Genomic DNA, 22,486 nt, shown 5'->3' with positions numbered 1-22,486 from the left:
ATGCCGATTTTGGAATTTCTACAAACAACAAACACAGTTAGCTTATTATTTAATAAAGTCAATAAATTGTATATACTCCCTCCGGTCCTATTTATAAGCAACAAAAAAAATTTCACATAGTTTAAGAAATGTAGTTAAACTAGATAAAATGCATTAAATATGTCTTGAATCAAAATAAACTTCCAAAATTACCCTTTATTATTAGTGTTGGAAAGTGAAAAAGAGAGAGAATAATTAATGAGACACATTTTACAAGTTAGAATTAATAAGGGCATCATTGGAAAAAAAAATCATTAATATAGCTCAAACTTTCATTTGGTTCTTATAAAAAGGACCAAGATATTTCTTCTCTTTCATGCTTATAAATATGACCGGAGGGAGTATCATATTAAGCACATGAGATATGTGATATTTTATCAGTGGTGAAGGCTTCTGTACAATCTACCATAACAACATAGATAATGCATTCATGTCATCTATTGCATTCATTAAATCTTCATCCTCCTTCAATATGTGACCCCATTCTTTCATATCATCCACTTCATTATCTACTTATTTCACATGATCCACCTTGATATGATCTCCTTCGGCCACATTATTGATTTTCTCAATGAGCACATGAGACATGATTAGCTATCCTGAAATGGAAAAGGGTAAAAATCAAAATGGAAAATTCACAAACAAGTAAATTTCACACTTTTGAGTGTGAACGGAACAACTAGTTCCCACTCCAAAGTGTGAACTGCAAACCAAATTCACACTCTAAAGTGTGAAATACGAACAACAGTGATAAAATGAAATTTTCACACTTAGGGCCTGTTTGATAACTGTTTCCAAAACAGTTTTCAGTTTTTAAAAACTGAAAACTTGTTTGGTAAGACCTGTTTTCAAAAACAGTTTTTGAAAACAGTTCTCATTTTCAGTTTTTAAAACTAAAAAACCAAAACAGGTAAAAGATGTTTTCAGTTTCAGTTTTTAGTTTTCAGATATCAGTTTTCTAAATGTTCAAAAACATGTCATTCAAACTGTTTTCTTCTTCTGAAAACTGTTTTTAAGAATTGTTTCTGAAAACTGTTTTAAAAACTGAAAACTATGAAACATTTTCACATCCAGTGAGTGTGAAAATGTTTCACACTCACTGAGTGTGAACACTTAAAATGAAAGGAAGAAGGTGAAGAGAGAATGAACATACCTCAGTTCACACTTACAAAGTATGAAATGTTTTCACATATATTAAGTGTGAAAAGTGGCAATGAAGAAAACTATGAGATGATAGTAAAATGGAAGAGTGGTGTGACAAACAAAAATGATGGCAGTGATAAGGTAGACAAAGGGATATGTTTGGAATGAAATTAAATTTTAAAAGGTATATGAGACATTTTGGTTGGTGGGAGATTAATTGAGGGGTGTTAAAACTAATGCCACTTCTTTTTCTTTTATATAGTACTACTTGCTAGTTGCTACAAATCACATTTCTTCTCTTCTGTTTCGTCGGTGAACGACCAATAGTCATTACTCGTTAAGAGCGTGTAATAACAACATTGAAGTCAAGACCCAATGCACAGAACTGAGAGATAATGCCAATGGATTCCGCTGCGTGCTCCGTCACCACGACGGCGCAGATGGCACTCTTCAGAGCGCTCCACCGCCAATTCACCGGAGCGTCTCATAACCGCGCGCTTCTCCGCCGCAACCTCAAATGCGTTGCTAGTTCTAGCATCAACTGCTTCCGCATTCCGTGCACTTTCACTTCTTCGCCGTTGTCGTCGCCTTCTCTCCGTACCTTCTGCGCGCCGCGCTGCTGCGTTTCGAGCTCTGCGGCTTCGTTTGCTTCCTCTGCCGGTGGTGGAAATGGAGGTTCTGGAGTTGGAGACGGCGGCGGTGGTGGTGGTGGTTCTGGTGGGGAATCCGGTGACGCTAATCTCAAATTGGTTGGAGCTGGAGACGCAGCTCAGGAGCTTTCGGCTCTCTCGCCTGATGTTATTATCCTCGACGTTTCGGTGTGAACTGAACTCTACTCTTTCTTTTACCTCCTTCTTCTTCGTCTTCTTCGATTTGATTCTTCATAATTCATTGTGTTTGACAGGGAATGGTGTGCGGAGGATGTGCTGCGACTGTGAAAAGGCTTCTAGAGAGTCGTGTGAGTTCTTGATATTTGTATTTGATTTGGTTTCAATGCTCATTATCTTACTTGCTGTGAGGTGTTTGATGTAATGTTTCGGGTTTTCTGCAAATTTTACACAATCAGTAGTAGTACTAGTTGAAATTGAACACTTCAGCATGCAGTATTTTTAATTTAACAAGTCTAGATGTTCTTGTAGATGTTTAGCATTGATGTCGAAAAGTCATGCACAGTGATTTCGAAGTTTTCAGTAGTGTCTGAGGATTCTTAATCTGAATTTGTACAAAAAGAAAGACTAGTTTGTGTGGGAGAGTAAGATATGCATTCTGTGATGGTTTTATATCCTTGATAGTTGATAATCTCTTTTTCTGACAAAGCTAAACAAGAGAGAAAAATATTATACACCCACATGTCTATGTGTTAACTCTCACTCTCGGTTTAATGGACAGCCGCAAGTGTCATCGGCCAGTGTAAATTTAACAACAGAGACAGCAATAGTTTGGCCTGTATCTGAAGCAAAGACTGCACCAAATTGGCAACATCAATTAGGGGAGACACTTGCAGAGCATTTAACTAGCTGTGGTTTCAATTCTAGCATTCGAGGTATTTTTTCAGATGATCTACTTAGTGACTTTAATCATTACTTTTTGGTCGAAAAAAGCTTGCCATTTGCCCTTGCTGCTTGTTGATGACCTAGTATGTTGCTATCTGCATAATTCTCATACATATTGTATGCTTGGTTGGTTATTCTTCTTTTCCATCATTTTATTGTGTTCATGTCATCTGTTCGCACCCATGCCCATCCCATCTTAGTAATGTTCTTGCCATGTCAATTAACTCTTAAGGGAAACTATTATGTATTAAAACTCAATATTACTGTTAGAATTGCAATGGTAAATTGCTTGAATATTGGTCATAGTCCAAGCATACTGTTACAGCTTATTTGAAATTCTTGGCTTGTTTGGCATTAAAATTTGTTTCCACTTTCAAGATATTTCTATTGGCTAGAGTTGAGAACTTACCTAGTATTATCGAATAATAATTCAAGTACTGACTAATACAGTGCATATATATTAGTTTGTCCTTTCATGGTTGGGTATGGATGCTTCCTCAGACTTCTCTCTAAAAGATATATATACAGTGCATATATATATACTGACTAATACAGTGCATATATATATACTGACCTGCATATGACTCAGACTTCTCTCTAAAAGATTTTGCATCATTGAAGATTGAAAACCTCTAATGAAGGCTGTTTTGAAACTCCTATGAAGGGTTTGATGTGCTTCCCACCATTGAAACGAATTCAAGGCTTTTCCTTCCATGGCCACCATTGTCACTTGCATTTTCTCCTCCTATGTTGTCTCTTTAATTTGGAAATATCTTTCCAAATGATTCACCGACCATAGGCATCACCACCCGAGAATAAGGGAATCTCAAACCTCCTCCGACGCTCCTCCTGGTGTTAGTTTGACATTCTCCCAATTGACCCACTCCCTCCTCCCTTGATTACAAGTTATTGTTCACATGACAGTTACAAACTCCTCCTCATCCCTACTCCTCCTCCTCTTTATTACAAATTATTGTCAACTTGACAGTTACTATTTTAAATGACTCCCTATAGATTTAATTTTCTGTTACCACTCTTCTTCTTCCTATTGTAATCTCTCTTAATGGCTGGTTTACTAACAGAAGCATGGTGGGTTAATTGGCAGGTGACGAAGCTAACACGTGAAGGAGATATTTCACCATATGAATGCAAAAAAAAGTGGTTGTTTAGTATCCTCAATTCATGAAGTTTTATGTTCACCATAATACCTTTTTGTGTGAACAAAATGTTTCAAATCCTATATCCACCATTCTTAGATCTATAGGATAGTTTATGAACCATTATTGATGTAATAATATCTTCGTTCAGTAGGTGATTTTCTTTGGCTGATTGTGGTGGGTATTAGAGAATAGAGAGCCATACTCTTTGTTCAGGCGCCCCTGCATGTTGAAGAACTTGCAGATGTTGAACTTGAAAGTAGAAATCCTTTAGCTATCAAGAATTTGGAGGATTCTTATTCTATGAAGTCGGTTGTGTTTTGTTGTATGCATGATAGATTGGAACATATAGTTGTGTACCCAATTAATAACTGCTGTATTTTTCTTTATCCGCTGTAATAATTAATAAACATTGGATACCTTTACTATGGTTGCAGTTATATTGTTCTTAATGTTTTTACTTCCCCTTATGAGTTCTCATTATCATGTATAGTGATGACGATGGTTCAAGCTTTTCTACTTGTTGGCTTGAAGCATAAACATTATTCTTTTTTTACTTACAGGCCATAGTGATGATTCAGTCTAGGAATAAGTAACCACTCAAAGTGGTTAGTTAAGAGAGTAAGTGGTTACTTGTTAACCACTTTAAACATCCCTATCTTGATGAGTGGTTGTTATTCCTAAACTTGAAATGTTTTTAACAAGAATTACTTAATGGTAATTTTTGCTAAAATATTTGGGGTGAATCTGGTTTTAGCAGTCTGATGGTTGTCATTTTTGTACTTTACGTTGTAGACTTGTAGTTCAAGTTACAATTTTCAGAGTGATTAAAGTCTTTTACTAAGTTGAAGCTTATGGCGTGTATGAAATATAAATTCTGACAACTTTCGCCATGGATGTGTTTGGTTGCTTGACTACTGTGCTCTTTTTGAAAGTGCAGATTCAACAAGAGAAAGTTTCCTCCAAATTTTTGAAAGGAAGATGGAGGAACGGCATAGGCAATTAAGAGAAAGTGGTAAGCGTCTAATTGAATAGTTTCTACATTAAATGTAGCAATGAGAGCCTACTTAAGTTTTTGAGTGGTTCTCTGATGATTTGTCTCCTGTGACTTCTAAGGCTCATTGATGTGGTTCCTTTCTTTTTCATGCTGTTTTAAGGTCGCGAGCTAGCTGTTTCTTGGGCTCTTTGTGCTGTCTGTCTTGTCGGCCATCTCTCCCATTTATTTGCTGCAAAGGCACCATGGGTCCATGCATTTCATTCCATCGGGTTTCACCTGTCCTTGTCTTTGTTTACGTTACTTGGTCCTGGCCGCCAACTTATCTTTGATGGCTTAAAAAGCCTTCTTAAAGGGGCACCAAACATGAACACCTTAGTTGGTCTTGGGGCTTTATCATCATTTGCGGTGAGCTCATTTGCTGCCTTGCTGCCAAAATTGGTAAGATGTATTTTTTATGTTTGTAATCTCCAAGTTGTAAATTTGAATTCATTTAGTTGCTAGCTACATTTAGTATGTGTTTGGATACCAGTTAAGTGCAATGTGAACAAACTTTCTACTCAACCCATAAGAAGAGTTTCGTCCACTTTTTATCTTGAAGTGCATGTGAGCGTCTGTTTGTGCTAATACACATGGACACAAAAGAAGGGAGAATCAAAGCCGAGAACATGAGATGGAAGACAGTTGATTAGATAGTCAGATGTTGCCAAGGCTTCAACCCATGGCTTAGGGGGAACAAAGGCTTCCAGAAGTAATGGTCGTGTGACATCAAGTGTCGAGATGGAAGATAGTTGATTAGAAAGTCAGATGTTGCCAAGGCTTCAACCCATGGCTGAGGGGGAACAAAGGCTTCAAGAAGTAATGGTCGTGTGGCATCAAGTGTATATTCTTCCACTTTGCGACGTCATTTTGTTGGGGTGTGTGTGGACAAGAAAGCTGAGAAATAATACCTCTTTGCTATAGGTACTCCTGAAAATTATGAGAAAGATACTCCCCGTCGTAGTCGGTGCGCAAGATCTTGATGTTGGCGAGAAACTGGTTCTCAAGATCTTGATCTTGATGTTGGCGAGAAACTGGAGAAAATATAATTTTATTACTTGAATACAATACAAATACACTAGGTAATTACAATTTATAAAGGTTAGACTACCTAATTAAGGAAATTAGTAATTATGTATCTCAATCTCCTAAATAAAAAACAAATCTCCTAAAAACAAATAATATCAAGAGGCGCAGAAAGGAGGCTTTGGCGGTGGTGCTTTGGGGATTGGCTGATCTGAGGGTGGCAAGTCACATGGAAGGGTCTCTGGTCCGGTTCAATGAACTTTCCAGAGTGTGTTGATGGTGGCTCGACGTTGACGGTGGTTGAACGTAACAAGGATCACTAGGGTTCCAAGTAAGTGGAACCTTGACCAAGAATGAAAGGCGGGTAGGGTTTCGAGCGTGGAAGCATTACGAAACAAAATTTTGTTTGTGTCGTATCCTCTATTTAAATGTTCATTAAATGCTGGTTTTGTCTTTCTAATTAACTCAAGAGTATAATGGATGGAATTGATTGGTTGTAATTGTTATTCGTGAAATTCGTTTTGAGCCGTTAAGCACTGCTCTTACAATTTATAGATACTAGACTACCTAATGAAGGAAATATGTAATTGTGTACAATATCTCTCCTAAGTCCTAATCTCCTAAATAAAATATAAATCTCCTAAAAGCAAATAATATCAAATCAAATAATCTCCTAATATTACAACATTTTGCACTGGTTTTCACTATTCAAGGTTCTTGTCCTTGTTAATGGTAGTATCATCCTCCGTATTTGTGCTCAAGAAGGCGTCAACGGTGTCAAATTCTATATAATAGGAAAAGATGACAACTTAAGATACTCAACTTCTGTACTACTCTCCCGTGAAGCTAAGGACTAGCGTTGAAGGACTCGGTTTCATGAAAGGTGACATTCAATGGCAGCAAGTAAGGCCCATTCCCTTGATATGGTTCAAGGATTTGGCCAGAACATAGGCTACAACTCTCTTGGTGGGGTACGTTGGTGGTTGACGGCAGTAGTCAGCGGTGGTTGATAGTGCTCAAAGTATGGCACACAAATTCAAGGCATGGGCACAATGAAGGTGTTGACTAAACAATGGGTGTATTTAAGGCAACCCAAGGCTTTGAAGCAATGAAGGAAGCTAGGGTTTAGATGTGGCAGCAAAGCCCCCAGGATCCTGAAATCTGATATCCTCTTGAAATGGCTGAATAATCGGTAATATTATTTAGTGACTTTTTACAATATACAAACTCTAATATTTATGGGCTATTGTTCATGAATCCTAATTTATGAAAATCAGTGAAAAACGGAATAAAAGTTATATTTAAAGAAGAAAAAGGAAAGAATGAAACATTCTACCCTAAAATAGTGTCATGCATTTACAACATAATATCAATCAATATAAGTTTAATTTTTGTTAAATGGTATTTTATATGCAGGGTTGGAAGGCTTTCTTTGAGGAACCGATCATGCTAATTGCATTTGTCTTGTTAGGAAGGAATCTTGAACAGAGAGCTAAAATTAAAGCAGCCAGTGATATGACAGGACTTCTTAGTCTTTTGCCATCTAAAGCTCGCCTTCTAGTTAACAATGAGGAAACAGAGGCTGTCTCCATTGTCGAAGTTCCTTCTGACAGTCTTTCTGTTGAAGACCAAATTATTGTGTTGCCCGGAGTAAGTAATATTAGAGTATTACATATTATCAGATACAACCCTTTAAGTGCTTCAACCCTTCAGATTTGTATTCTTTTTTCAATGGTTAACTTTTATTAGCGTGTATTTTGATGATATAAGTATCCAGTGAAATATAATCGCAATGTGCTTTATGTCCACCATTAAGGGATGAGAGGAAGGACGGATACCAATCTAACCATTTTTCTTTCAAATTCCTAAAGTATGATGTTGTTTTTGCTCCAAAACCATTATTAATAGTGATTTGAAGTTTAAGTACATTCTGCTCAGATTTTGAGACGTGTCATGCATAAAGTATTTACCATAGCTACTTACTAATTGCTATTCCTTTAAACCCACATATCCTATTTTCTAGGACCGGATTCCAGCTGATGGAATTGTGAGAGCTGGTAGAAGCACCGTAGATGAGTCAAGTTTCACCGGGGAGCCGCTGCCAGTAACAAAAGTAGCTGGGGTACATTCTATCTTGACATATATTATGATAATCTGAAAATTATTTGGCTTATGTTATTTTGTAGCCAATATTGATTCCTTTGAACAATGACAGATGCTATGATAATTGGTTCTGACTTTGTTAGCACATTGTGTGCGGTTTATCAATAAAACAGGAAGACCTTTTGGTTTTAATGGTCACCTTGTATGTGTGCATCTTAATTGATGATGGGCAGACTTCAGTTTTAGTTTATATTTGATTTATCCTTTCACATTTCGTCCATTTGGCAGTACTGGGCAGTAAATTTAGGTAACTGATTGATAGGTTTTGCCTGTAGTGTGAAGTTGCAGCTGGAAGTATAAATCTTAATGGAACTCTTACATTGGAAGTGCGGAGACCAGGTGGTGAGACTGCTATGGCAGACATTGTTCGCCTAGTTGAAGAGGCACAAAGTAGGGAAGCTCCTGTACAGCGTTTGGCTGACAAGGTTCTCTTACTGAATCTCATTAGTTTTATAACAAGTTTTGTTTTGGTTGAAAAGTAGTCTGGCTGGTGGCAAGAGTTAAATTCCTCACATGGTGACATTCAACTTACAGATTTAGCGTTGTGATTGATGCTTTCTTCTTGGTTGGAAGATTATAGAGTCCTAATAAATTTATAAAATAAACACCAAACCTTTTCCCATTGGGTGGGGTCGTCTACACGTAACTTGGTCAACAGTGTACAAATTCAGAATTGTTGAGGTTCAGATAACATGTAAACTGTAAAGCTTGAAGTCTGTTAAAATTAGAGAAGCAATGAGAGAGAGAAGAGAGAAATAGAAATATAACAGAAAATGTATTATTGATAATCTGAGTGATTACAGAAGATGTGATATCCTTATATAGAAGAACAGGAGAATGCCAACAGCTGTAACATACAGCTGACATAAATAGGAGAATACCAACAGCTGACATAAATAGGAGAATACAAACAGCTGCATATGTCAGCTGTCATAACTACTCAAAAGATGATGCAGCAGCATAGTAAATACAAACTCAATGTACTCTAACATACCCCCTCAAACTCAAGGTGGTTTGACAAATGAAAATTTGTCAACCACATTGAGTTTGTCCTTAAGCTCATGAAACCTTTCTGAAGAGAGGGCTTTAGTAAAGATATCCGCTTTCTGCAGAAGAGAAGGAACATGCTGAACAATAAGAGTCTTATTGAGAACCTTCTCTCTCACAAAGAAAAGATCCATTTCCATATGCTTAGTTCTAGTGTGAAGGACCGGATTAAGAGTCAAGGCTACGGTGCTCAGGTTATCACAGAAAATTGTTGGTGTTTGGAAGGGAATATGCAGCTCAGTCAACAAGGATTGAATCCAAAGAATCTCAGCTGCTATGTTGGCCAGACTCCTATATTCCGCTTCTGTGCTTGAGCGAGCAACCAAAGTTTGCTTCTTAGCTGACCAAGACACTAAATTGGGGCCAAAGAACACACATGAGCCAGAAGTTGACCGTCTATCATCCGGGTCAGAACCCCAATCTGCATCACAGTAGGCATGAAGTGCTACTGGACGATCAAGAGAGAAAGGCTTAAAAAGCAACCCATGATGAATGGTACCCTTAAGAAACCGCAGAATTCTCTTAACTGCCTTCCAATGTTCATCATGAGGCTGAGACAGAAATTGACAGACTTTATTGACTGCAAAGCTGATATCCGGCCGGGTAATTGTAGCATATTGCAATGCTCCAACTATGGATCTATAGAGAAAGGGATCATTCATGCAAGTACCTCCAAACTTTGACAGTTTGCTGCTACTAATCATAGGAGTGGGCAGAGCATTGGCTTCAGACATATTTGCTCTCTCAAGAAGATCTTCAATATATTTGGTCTGATTAAGTAGCAAAGAGCCATCAGACAAGTGTGTAACCTGAACTCCAAGAAAATAATCAAGTTTTCCTAACTGTTTTAAAGCAAAAGAAGAATTCAGTTTGTCAACAAGATGTTGAATTAGGACTGAAGAACCTCCTGTGATAATAATATCGTCCACATATACTAGAACATATGTGCAGCAAGTTGGTGAAGACAAAGTGAACAAGGAGGGATCACACTTACTAGCCTTGAACCCTAATTGAACAAGAGTGGCAGTCAACCTGTGAAACCAGGCTCGAGGAGCTTGTTTTAGGCCATACAAAGCTTTGTCAAGCTTACACACAAGGGACTTATCACCCTGTTCAAATCCAGGTGGCTGAACCATGTAAACCTCTTCTTCTAAGTTCCCATTGAGAAAGGCATTATTCACATCTAACTGTTGAAGAGGCCACCCTTTGGAAATAGCAAGAGATAGAATCAACCTCACAGTTATAGGTTTGACCACTGGAGAAAATGTTTCAGAATAGTCAAAGCCATGCACTTGATTGAACCCTCTAGCTACAAGTCGAGCCTTGTACTTATTCACTGTTCCATCTGGATTTTCTTTAATCCTGAAAATCCACTTACAACCAATAGGCTTTCTTCCAGCTGGAAGTGACATAAGAGTCCAGGTCTTATTAGTCATCAATGCCTCATACTCTTGCTGCATTGCACTGAACCACTTACTGCTCTTGAGAGCTTGTTTGACTGTAGTAGGCTCTACTTCTGTCAACAAGACAGAAGGAAACAAGCGAGGCTTGACAATGCCATTCTTTGCTCTGGTGAGCATTGGATGAGCATTAACAGGGATGACAGCTTGAACATTATCAGGTGTAGCAGCTGATGCTGGAGGCTGCTCAGAAGAAGAAGGAGAGACATCCACTGAACCAGAGGAGGAAGAATTAGAACCCTCAGAATGCACTGTCACAGCAGGAGAAACAGGTGCAGAGATAACTGGAGATTGCTCAGACGAAGGAGAGACATCCACTGAGTCAGAGGGTGAAGAATCAGAACCCGCAGAATGCATTGTCATAGCAGGAGAAGCAGGCTCAGCAGCTGGAGAAGCATTAGAAATAATATTTGGAGCAGCAGCAAGAGGAATCAGCAAAGAAAATGATTCTGGAGAAGTTGTTTCTGTAGCAGAATCAGGAAACATTTCAACATAAGGGAACCTATGCTCATTAAACAACACATCTTTAGAGACATAGACTCTGCCTTGAGCATCCAAGCACTTGTATCCTTTGTGTTGAGAAGAGTAGCCCAAAAATACACACTCTTGGGACCTATATGCCAACTTGTTATTGGTATACGGGCGCAGAAAAGGATAACAAGCTGACCCAAATACCTTGAGGAACTTGTAATCAGGTTGAGAACCATACAACTGAAAATAAGGACTTTGTCCTCCTAAAACAGAAGTAGGCATCCGATTGATAAGATAGGTAGCTGTAAGAAAAGCGTGATCCCAAAAGTGCAATGACATTTTGGCATAAGCAAGCAAAGCAAGTCCCGTTTCAACAATATGGCGATGTTTCCTCTCCACACTCCCATTTTGATGGTGTGTGTGAGGACAGGTCACACGATGAACTACCCCTAACTGAGTAAAATAGGGAATCAAGGATCGAAACTCTCCTCCTCCATCAGTTTGCACACTCTTAAGCTTACATTGAAACTGCAGTTCAACCAATGCTTTGAAGTTTTTAAAAGTCTGAAAGGTGTCAGACTTGTGTTTTAAGGGATAGATCCAAGTGTATCGTGTGCAAGCATCAACACAAGTAAGAAAATATGAAAAACCAGCAAAGGATTCTATGGAAGCTGGTCCCCATAAATCAGCATAAACCAACTCAAAAGGCAGAGTATAAACAGTAGAAGAAGAAGAAGAGGGCAACCTATGTGCCTTTCCCATACAACAACCAACACACATGGCAAAAGAAGTTTTATTAGGCAAAGGAACATTACATAGTTGTAAAGTAGTTTTCAAGACCTCATGATGAGGATGACCTAGTCTACAATGCCACAAGTCATAGCTGGAATTACCTAAACTGGAAACAGAAGACATATTCTGTGATTTTCCAGTACCTGGATACACTGTAGATAAAACAGAAGGAGTACTAGTAGACAAATCAGATTTAGAACAACTAGAAGAGACACTAGCAGCGTTGACATCATCAAAGGTGTATAAGCCATCAGAACCAACACTTCCACGAAGCAACACTTTAGATGTATCCTGTGATTTAACAAGACAGAAAGAAGCGTGAAACTCAAAATAAACATTGTTATCCTTGGCAAACCTACTAACACTGACAAGGTTTTTGGTGATAGAAGGAACTAGAAGCAGTTGACTAAGAGTGAGAACAGTGTGTGAATCATATGGTGAGGGAATGGTGCAAGAACCAATAGAGTGAATTGGCAAACCTTGGCCATTGCCCATCAAAATCTGCTCAGTTCCAGTGAATGAAGAAGTGTCTGAAAAATTTCCAGCAGCATTGGTAACATGGTGAGTGGCACCAGAATCGGGATACCACAAAGTAGGCTTGTCAGGACGCTGAGATGCGGAAGAAGAAGCATGGTGCAGAGGACCAGCAAGCATAGCATGAGCAGGAGAGCGAGGCTGAGAGCCAAGAAGGCCCGGATAAGATGGAGGTGAGGGCCGAGGTGAATTCCAAGAAGATGATACTGGACCAAAAACAGCTCCAGGTGCAGAATATTGAGAACCACCAGTAAAAGCAGGAAACTGAGAACCTGGAGGGTAAGCACCATTGTAAGGTCCTGCGGAAGAGCCAAAGTAATTCCACGGAGCAGGTCCAGAAGCATAAAAAGACGGTGAGGAAGAGCCAAAAGTGGCAGAACCAAGAGGCATAGGAGGAAAGGCTCCAAAAGGTGCAGGACTAGGCATATTAGTAAAGGTGCCATTCTGTACAGAACCACCTCCAACGGCGCGATGGTAGCAGACACTCGCATCATGTCCCCACTTCTGACAAATCTGACACTGCAAATTACGGCCGCGCCCACGGCCGCGTCCACCACCGCGTCCACCAGCAGGATAGCCACCACGGCCATCGCCTGGTCCACGTGAATCATTCTGGTCATGATAGGTATCACGATTGTCACCAGAATCACGATAATTTGGACGTTGTTGATCATTCCGATAGTCACGTCCACCACGAAATTCAGCAGCATAATTGGCCTGAGACGGCGTCAAATCCACAGAAGGTGGCGGCGTTCGGGAGATCTGAGGTGAAATCGGAGCAGGAACCGATGCGAACGCATGTGTATGCGCAAGCAACGCAGAAGCAGTAGAATCGCTAAGGCTACGTTTCCGTGATCGTTCCAGGCGAGCATCATGAGTAATGATCATCGCTTCGACCTTAGAAATCGTGCTCGAAGAAGCATGAGTGAAGATAATCGTGCTTAAAGCACTATAATCTTCAGGTAAACCATCAAAAATCGCTTCAAGGTGATCGCGAAAACTTACGGGTTCACCAATGGAAACCAGAGTGTTGAGGATCGTCTTGATGCGTCGAAGATATTCAGTGATCGACTTCGAACCTTTGGTTATGTTCTTCAGCTCAGATCTGAGCTGAGCAGACTGTGCGCGACACTGATTCTCAAAAAAGTCAAGGATCTCACGCCAAACCTGCGATGATCTCTCGCAGTTGATCACCGTTGGAAGAACAAACGGAGATAGAGTCGTCAAGAGCCATGTAAACACCATGGAATCTTGCTTAATCCAAGTCGTATAAGCTGGATTCTCAGTCGCAGCTACACGATCCTCTTCAGTCAGAAAACGTTGTGGAATTTCTGGATCAACCAGAAAATCATGAAGCTGATGCGATCGAATCGCACCTTCAACTTGTTGACGCCAAGAATAGAAATTCGAATCATCAAGCTTGATTGTTGCAGTACGAGACAGAGACTCAAGAACATTGACAACGGAAGCAGGTGCAGCAGCCATGTATCAAGGACCGATTGAAGCTCTGATTACCATGTTAAAATTAGAGAAGCAATGAGAGAGAGAAGAGAGAAATAGAAATATAACAGAAAATGTATTATTGATAATCTGAGTGATTACAGAAGATGTGATATCCTTATATAGAAGAACAGGAGAATGGCAACAGCTGTAACATACAGCTGACATAAATAGGAGAATACCAACAGCTGACATAAATAGGAGAATACAAACAGCTGCATATGTCAGCTGTCATAACTACTCAAAAGATGATGCAGCAGCATAGTAAATACAAACTCAATGTACTCTAACAAAGTCTGTGTATGATTTTCTTCTTTAACATTGTATGATCCCTTGCTGGGTATTGTAGGTATTTTCAAGTATCTATATGCTTATATATCTCCCACTAAATCAAGGAACATCATTTTGTGTATCCAGGTAGCAGGATACTTCACCTATGGAGTGATGGCTGTCTCTGTTACCACATTTACGTTCTGGAGTCTGTTTGGCACACACATTTTACCTGCCACTGCATATCAAGGGAGTGCAGTTTCACTGGCTTTGCAGTTTGCTTGCAGTGTTTTGGTATGTTTTTAAAATGTTTTCCATGGGCATCATATACATCACATATTTTGAGCTACACGGTAGCATGAACATACTTTTTGGTCATCTATACAATGCTAGTCAAAGATGTTTCAAACACAGTCAAGAAAACTTATTTGGATGCTGGGAATATATAGATTAAGACCAGATTATGGCTGTTAGAGATATAAGTAACATCCGCACACCACAAAACCTTAAGCCACTTACGGCAATAGGTCTGTGTGCCCTTTAACTTATATACTATTATACACGACTTTTTTGAGTCACACTTGTTATCCACCACTGGCTATTGTGTCTTTTTGAGAGCATATCTCCAATGAAAATGTGGTGTGATAAACAGGCTGCCTTACATATCTCATCAAATCTAGTTTTCCATGAAAGAACTAAACTTATTGAGGTGGATTGTCATTTTATCCGTGAGAAGGTTCAACAGAACCTTATACCCACTTCTTATGTTAGGAGTTAGGACAGGTGATCAACTTGCAGATGTGTTTACAAATGCTCTGAATAGGGTGCGTAATGATTTTATTTGTAACTAGCCGGGCATGATTAATATCTATGCTTCAGCTTGAGGGGGAGTGTTAGCGATAAGGATAATGTTAAGAGTTAAGGTTGGCCGTAGAGTCTATGGGCCTGACCCATATGTACTTTAAGTTGGTACACTGTAGCATTGTACTACTCCTAACCTAGTATTATATATATGAGGGAGGCTGCACCTAGCAATGTATCCCATTACAATATCTCTCTCTCACTCTCTCTCTCTCAGTCTTTTCTCTCTTTACTATCTCTTACTTTCCTTAATAAAAGGAAAATAAGCCTAATTTGAGCTTTCAAGTTTTAGATAATGCTTAAATGAAAATTCTGTTCTGGTAGTAATACATGTTTACTGACGCAGGTTGTTGCTTGTCCATGCGCACTTGGGTTAGCCACACCTACCGCTGTGCTGGTAACATCTTCATAGAGGTCACATCTGTAACCACCGTAGCTATCACTATTTTGAACTAAGCCTTCCTCTACAATTGTGTATTTAACAGGTTGGAACTTCTTTGGGAGCTAAAAGAGGATTACTTTTGCGTGGTGGAAACATTCTAGAGAAATTTGCCATGGTAAACGCTGTTGTGTTTGACAAAACAGGGACCCTCACAGTTGGTAGACCTGTTGTAACAAAGGTTGTTGCTTCTACATGCATTGAAAATGCAAACTCAAGGTAGGGCAAGAAATTTCTGTTCGTTTATCACAAACAATTCATTTGGAAAGGTTCCTTACTATAGATGTTGACTTTGTCTAGTTTTTCACCTGCATAAAATGATATATATTTTGCTGTCAGTATAGAATCAAGTTTAAGTATTTAACTGCGAATACTCCTGGGAGAAGGCATTCTATGTTAATACATGATAGTAAATATTGTCTGTATTCTGAATTTATATGAGATCTTTTGCTGAGGTTATGCAATTAAAAGGTTATGTATAACATTGCCTTTTCAATGCAGCCAAACTATAGAAAATGCTTTGTCTGATGTTGAGATTCTGAGGTTGGCAGCTGCTGTAGAATCAAATTCAGTACATCCCGTTGGGAAAGCAATTGTGGATGCTGCTCAGGCAGTTAACTGTCTTGATGCTAAGGTTCTCATTTTATTTCTTGACAATGTTTGATTTTGTTCTCCATATTTGGGGCTATCTCATGAACATTACATGATCTGTTTGACGATTGAGGTGCTATGTTTTCCGAGAAGACATGTCAAAGAGTACTAAACTTCTCTTTTCTTTTATATTATGGGGACAAAGCAAATTAGCCCCCTGCAGTTTGGCTCATGTGCGACTTAGTTCCCGACCTTTAAAAATGTGTATTTAGCTCCTTCAACTTGTTATGCTAGTCACTAGCCAGGTTTGATATTGAACCCAAAATTCTGCTTTCACGGCAAACCCTTACTTCCTTCGTTACAGCCCCCCCCCCCCCCCCTCCCCCAACCCAAATTTCTGCCTTCATTGACAACCTTTAGTCGCCTTTATTACAGTACTTATAACTAAAAGTGTTTAAAGCGGCTAAATATAGGAGTTTAGCTCATCTATCAGTAGGAATACTTTGGGTCCAGTCACGGTTAAAAGAACCAAGTATTGCTGTTCCAACTCCCTTTTGTAACAATTTATATACAGCTTCTCTAGCTCATAATCCTATCTACATGCAAGGACAAAACATAGAACTGGATATATTTTGTAAGGGAAAAAGTAATCAACAAGCAACTACAAGTAAAATATATGCCTGCTGATCTTCAAGTAGCTGATGCCTTGCCAATTTCTACTTCAAGATTCATTGAAGAAGCAAGCTAACAGTGTGATGCATCCACAGTACATCACAGTTGAGCTTGAGGAGGGAACATTGAAGTATATCTCGTTCTATACTAAGATGTATTTGATTCAGAGTTAGTTGGTTTGCTGATGTGTCAAGTTCGCTATTAGTTGTTAGGATTCAGTTATGATTAGTAGTTACGATTCTGCTTTATATAAATCAGGTGTAATCAATAACATAGTCATTGCTCTCTCTCTCTCTCTCTCTCTCTCTCTCTCTCTCTCTCTCTCTCTCTCTCTCTCTCTTTCTCTGATCTTATCTCTCTAATTTTTAAATGCAAAAAGGACTACAGTAGTAGGTTGTGCTCAGAACATCTTAACGGGTTAGCCCACGGTGAGCTGGTACCAACTTGACACTAATTGTTTTAATAGTTAATGTTAATTGACATGACTCGGAATACAATGCTTATAGACTAGGTTTCCTAGCCAACTACCTAGTCTAAAACAATAAAATCGTGTGTTGTCATAATCTATCATAACTGAATAATATACTTTATCCTAACAATGTATCTTCTGTCATAACAGTAATCTATCATAACAGAACATATCCAGGTATACTTCAAACGCAGTCACCCTAGGTTGCCTTCAATGTAGCCATCAATTCTACAAACTCTACACTCCAGATGTCCAATACTAGGAATGAGACAAGTGTATTGAGATCCCTCGTCGGCTAGAGATATGTCTAAAATAATCATTATAAAACTCTTTGGCAATCTTCACTTATGAGCTAGCTTTTGGGATTGATTTAGGTCGACCCTAAATTCTAAGAATATCCAATCCCTCTCTCCTCTAACTAATTTCCCTTTCCCCTCCAAAAATCTTCTCCTTGGGATGCTGTGGCTTTTAAGTGACATACACAGTCATAATGGCTAGGTTAGTTGGATTCTAGTTTTTGTAGGAGACTGGCTCATGAATTGTGGCACTGCATAATATTTTTCGTACTCTGGCTAACCAATGGGCTCCACAGAATAAAACTTACCAGTATTAATGTGTGCATGTCGTATGTCAAGTGTTAATTTTTTTCCCTCAACTTTACAGGTAGTAGATGGAACATTCCTTGAAGAACCTGGTTCTGGTGCAGTAGCAACCATTGGCAACAGAAAGGTTTATGTTGGGACATTGGAATGGATTACCAGGTACTCTTAAGAATTTGATTCTTTTATCATGGTCATGTTTGGAGAGCATATAAACACTTCAGTAGGTCTTTAGTTAATCTTCTGAAAATAACTTATGACCTACCAATAAGCTCTAATAAACTTCTCATGTTAACATATGAATAAGTGCTTATATCTAATCTACCTATAATATTTTGATACAGATATCAAAAAAGCTTCTGAATAGGCGTGCCTAATTAAAAGCGCCCAAATTGGATGGCTCTCAATACTTTTTAATATTTCTTATTAATTTATTTGAAGGAGATATTTTTTCACTTATTGCAGTATATCAGTGTAGTTACTTGTTCAGATTTAGACCTAATTTATCTAACTGAGACACGAGGGTAGTTTTTATTGTATTCTAACAATAATATATTGTAAATATTCTTGTTAATGCATTGCACCATGTGCGTACAGTTAGCTTATATTACAATAGAGAGAAGGGGAGAGAGAGAGAGAGAGAGAGAGAGAACTGAATAACAGAATGTAACTGAATTGATTCTTTCTCTGTTAATGATATGAGATACAGCCTTTATAGGCTCCATTGATCATCAAGCTAACTAACTTTGACTCACTCTTTTTTTTTGTCACCTTGCTATATGCTCAAACATCTTGGTAACTAAAATTAATGAGCTTACAATAGGGTGGACTCGTACGACCACTATTTGTCCAAAGGCCAAGTGGTGATATTAGGTTCGCCCTGGAATTGTTTGGAAAATTGAGTAATCCAGCCATTCCCTTTCTATGTCACATACCATTTACATAAGGTCGTAGGATCTTATACACATATATATGTATCTAGAGGTAGACATCCTATCATTCTGTTTCCTATGACATACATACTGTTTACATAAAGTTGTATGATGTTATATACATATATGTGTTTAGAGGTACACATCCTATCAACAGTGTCACGACTCACGAATATGTGTATTTTTCTTATCAATATTTTCAGCCTCCTGCAGATTAACACAAACTAGAAAATGAATTTACTTGGAAAGCTCTTCAACTTCTCGCTCAATTTTTTCTTTTACTTTCCTTCACTTTATCAATTTTCTTCTCTTGTAATAACTTGTTGTACAATTGTTATTTTTTATTCAAACCTTTAACAGATAATTCCTTTGTGTAGGCACGGAATTAACAACAATATACTTCAAGAAGTGGAGTGTAAAAACGAGTCCTTTGTCTATGTTGGAGTTAATGATACTCTAGCTGGCCTAATTTATTTTGAAGATGAGGTAAGGGAAGATGCAAGGCATGTTGTGGACACGTTGTCTAAGCAAGATATTAGTGTATACATGCTGTCTGGAGATAAAAGGAATGCAGCTGAACATGTTGCATCTCTTGTTGGAATTCCCAAAGACAAGGTAAAAGGTTTCCAAAATGCGAAATAATTTTTTTTATAGCTAAGAGTGCTTGTAAGGCAAAGATTTTGAAGCCACGCTTAAAAATATAACTATATTAGAGTGGGTACTATATATGCGTATATCCTTGAAAATCAGTTATAGGTGACTTGCGTGGCACCGGAACTGATAGATGGGTTATGGGAGGTTCCAGAAGCCATGGATACTATTAAAACAATGTTGAGGACATAATGGAGAGCAAAACAAGTGCCGAACATCCTTGAGAAGACTAAATAGTGGTGGGTTATATGACCCAATATGGACAAACTGAACACAAATTAGGGTAGATCACAGCTGCATGAGCCAGGAGTGCAGAAGTTGTTAGAAATTCGGATTATGAATACGAATTTATTCCAGAAGTTTAGGTTAGGCTTCTAGAATTTAGATTAAATAAGATCAGTGTTATTTGATCCTTAGCTTCAGATTTATCTTATTTCCTGAACTGTAGCAGATTGGTTAGTCATTCTCTAACCAGTTCTTCCTATATTGTTTCATCCTCTAGAAACTAAATTTGGGCTTTAGCTCAGATAATCAGATAGTGCTGTGTGTTTGGATTCTTATGTACCAGTTTTTTTTTTCTAGTTAATGGTTTTTTGTTACAGGGAAGTTTTTTTATTTGTTATTTGATGTCTTCCATATGTTGCTAATTGTAGGTGTTATCAGGCGTCAAACCTGATCAAAAGAAGAAGTTCATAAATGAACTCCAGAAAGATAACATTGTCGCCATGGTTGGTGATGGAATTAACGATGCAGCTGCCCTAGCAGCTTCACATATTGGTATTGCATTAGGTGGAGGTGTAGGAGCTGCTAGTGAGGTGTCTTCTATCATATTGATGCGCGACCATCTGTCACAGGTAATTGGTATTTGCCTTAATCTTTTCCTTCTAATTCTCTCAAGACTTTCTTATATTTCTCAAAACTATCTTGTTTCTGTGTTCTTCAATTTATTGCAGCATTTATTATTTGACTCCATCCTTTAACCATAAATTTATGTTTGAAAGAAGTCTACTGTTTGTGAAAATGGCATGTGAGAAATCATAACCTCAACAGTCTTACTTTTAGGGCAGTTTCTTGGGAAAATCATTGGTGCAAACTACATGATCTTTTTCATGGGGTTTTGCTAGAAGATATTTCTGTATTTCTTGGTTGTCTTCTGTTTGTTCTTTTGCTTAGCAGGATTCTTTATCCTCCGTTTCCTTTGTAATTTTTTCTCCTCGTCTTAATGAATTTCTTAATTTAATTGTTTGCATTATGTACCATTGTAAATTAATTTAATATTTACCCCACTTGCGTAGCGGATCCTAAGCCAATATAAAGGAGGAAGGTTGTGTTATGCCTTTCACAGTCAATGTAAAAATGGCTAAATAGTGAATGAATGCTTTGACTCTTGTCTCAATGTCTTTACTTAAGTCCGGATATTGTATATGTGGACCCATAATACTTTTTGGATGTTGACACTTGTTATGAGATATTTATAAAATGGAAGTTAGTAATGAATATTGAGAATGTGTGAAAGAATTCTCCGGAGAGGGTTTCTCCCTTTCTTACAAACTTGCTAATACTCTGTAATCATTGATTCCTTATTTCCCCTCTCTTTTTTTACTGATATTCCCGCTATTTAACTATATCCTCTCTAACTTCTGTAACTGCCTCATTCTCTTTTATTCTATCTATTCTGACAATGAAGTGTATATTATGTGAACAATCTTTATATTTCTATGCAGCTACTTGATGCTTTGGAGCTTAGCAGGCTAACCATGACTACTGTAAAACAAAATCTTTGGTGGGCTTTCATATACAACATTGTAAGTTCTACTGTCCAAATATAAAAATGATCAGCATGGTCACAGGTTGGGGTAGTGTATAGCTAAGAATTTTCCATGTGCTTCTTTTAACTCATGTCTTCCACCCAACAACATTCGAGATTTTCTTACTAGTTGAAGCTTGGAAAATGTTCTCAGTATTTTGTTTTATCATGATCAATGAAAGAACCTGTTAGTTGATGGAATACAACATTCCATCTCAAAATGTGGAATAAAATCAATGTCGTAACATCTAATACCACCATGTAACTGCTAGCAGAAGTGTTATCATGCAACTAGCATTACCGGTCATCATTTACTTTTGATCTAAAAACTTTTCTTTCTGAAAAGACAGACAGTATACACAGATTTCTTTCATACCAAGATCAACTGAATAAAGGAATTAGGACTGATTAGTATTTCTTGTTTTCAATGTTTGTAGTCTTAGTGCTCTGCTTTTGGGATATCTGAAACGGTACCATTTGATTTAATCGTGATTGAACTGTCGTGTAATTATACTTCTATCATTATACAGGTAGGGATTCCAATTGCTGCTGGAGTGTTATTTCCTGTAAATGGTACCATGCTGACTCCATCAATTGCAGGGGCTCTCATGGGGTTGAGTTCCATTGGCGTAATGACTAACTCTTTGCTTTTGAGATTCAAATTTTCCTCAAAGCAGAAACAAATACTTGACATGTTGCCAAAGACTAAGATCCACGTGGATTCTGATCGGACACCCCAAAACCAGAAAATGAAGTATAAATATTAGATATTGGATGGAGGCACCCAATAACGCAACAGAAATGAGGTTCCCAGTTCAGATATCCAAGGTCAGGTAGAGCATGGCAGGGCTATAATACACTTCAAAATTTTGTTCTTGTGGAGACCATCTGAACTCTGAAGGATGTAAGGAATCTGTACTAACGAGAAATTTAATGTATAGAGATGAAATAAACCGAGGGAGGGACACTAATCAAGCAATTATGTCATCTGAAACAGTTAATCAGAGACATTACGTTGCCTCTTTGAGAGCTTTCTACCCATAATTACAAACTTTCCACCTATGACACCACACGTCCATTTTTCCTTTGTTCTTCTGTGTTGGAGCCTTGTTCTTGTTCTTGTTTTGTTTTTTTAGTCCTTCTCAACGTAAAGTTCTTTTTTTTTTAAATAGGAAAAGAATTATTCGACCATCTTCATGAATTATACATTTTGATTGACCCTTTTGTCTAAAGGACCCAAGTTTGGATAAAATTTCTGTAAATTTCGGTCTTCAAGG

At 38.2% G+C, this 22,486-nt stretch overlaps 1 protein-coding gene across 1 annotated transcript; it reads left to right on the top strand.

Moving 5' to 3' along the window:
- Positions 1-1,458: 1,458 nt before the first annotated feature.
- On the top strand, positions 1,459-22,297 carry LOC130714881 (copper-transporting ATPase PAA1, chloroplastic). The gene is made up of 17 exons (XM_057564854.1): positions 1,459-2,000; positions 2,087-2,140; positions 2,572-2,725; positions 4,833-4,907; positions 5,050-5,327; positions 7,368-7,601; positions 7,975-8,073; positions 8,390-8,539; positions 14,336-14,482; positions 15,396-15,446; positions 15,535-15,707; positions 15,990-16,122; positions 17,884-17,981; positions 19,129-19,366; positions 20,056-20,256; positions 21,127-21,207; positions 21,740-22,297. Exons 1-17 carry the CDS (start codon positions 1,578-1,580, stop codon positions 21,974-21,976), a joined length of 2,826 nt encoding a protein of 941 aa, XP_057420837.1. The 5' UTR covers positions 1,459-1,577; the 3' UTR covers positions 21,977-22,297.
- The last annotated feature ends 189 nt before the right edge of the window (positions 22,298-22,486 follow it).

Source organism: Lotus japonicus, chromosome 4 (genome assembly GCF_012489685.1).
Source record: "Lotus japonicus ecotype B-129 chromosome 4, LjGifu_v1.2".
NCBI lineage: Eukaryota > Viridiplantae > Streptophyta > Magnoliopsida > Fabales > Fabaceae > Lotus > Lotus japonicus.
This window is presented reverse-complemented; position numbering and strand designations above follow the sequence as displayed.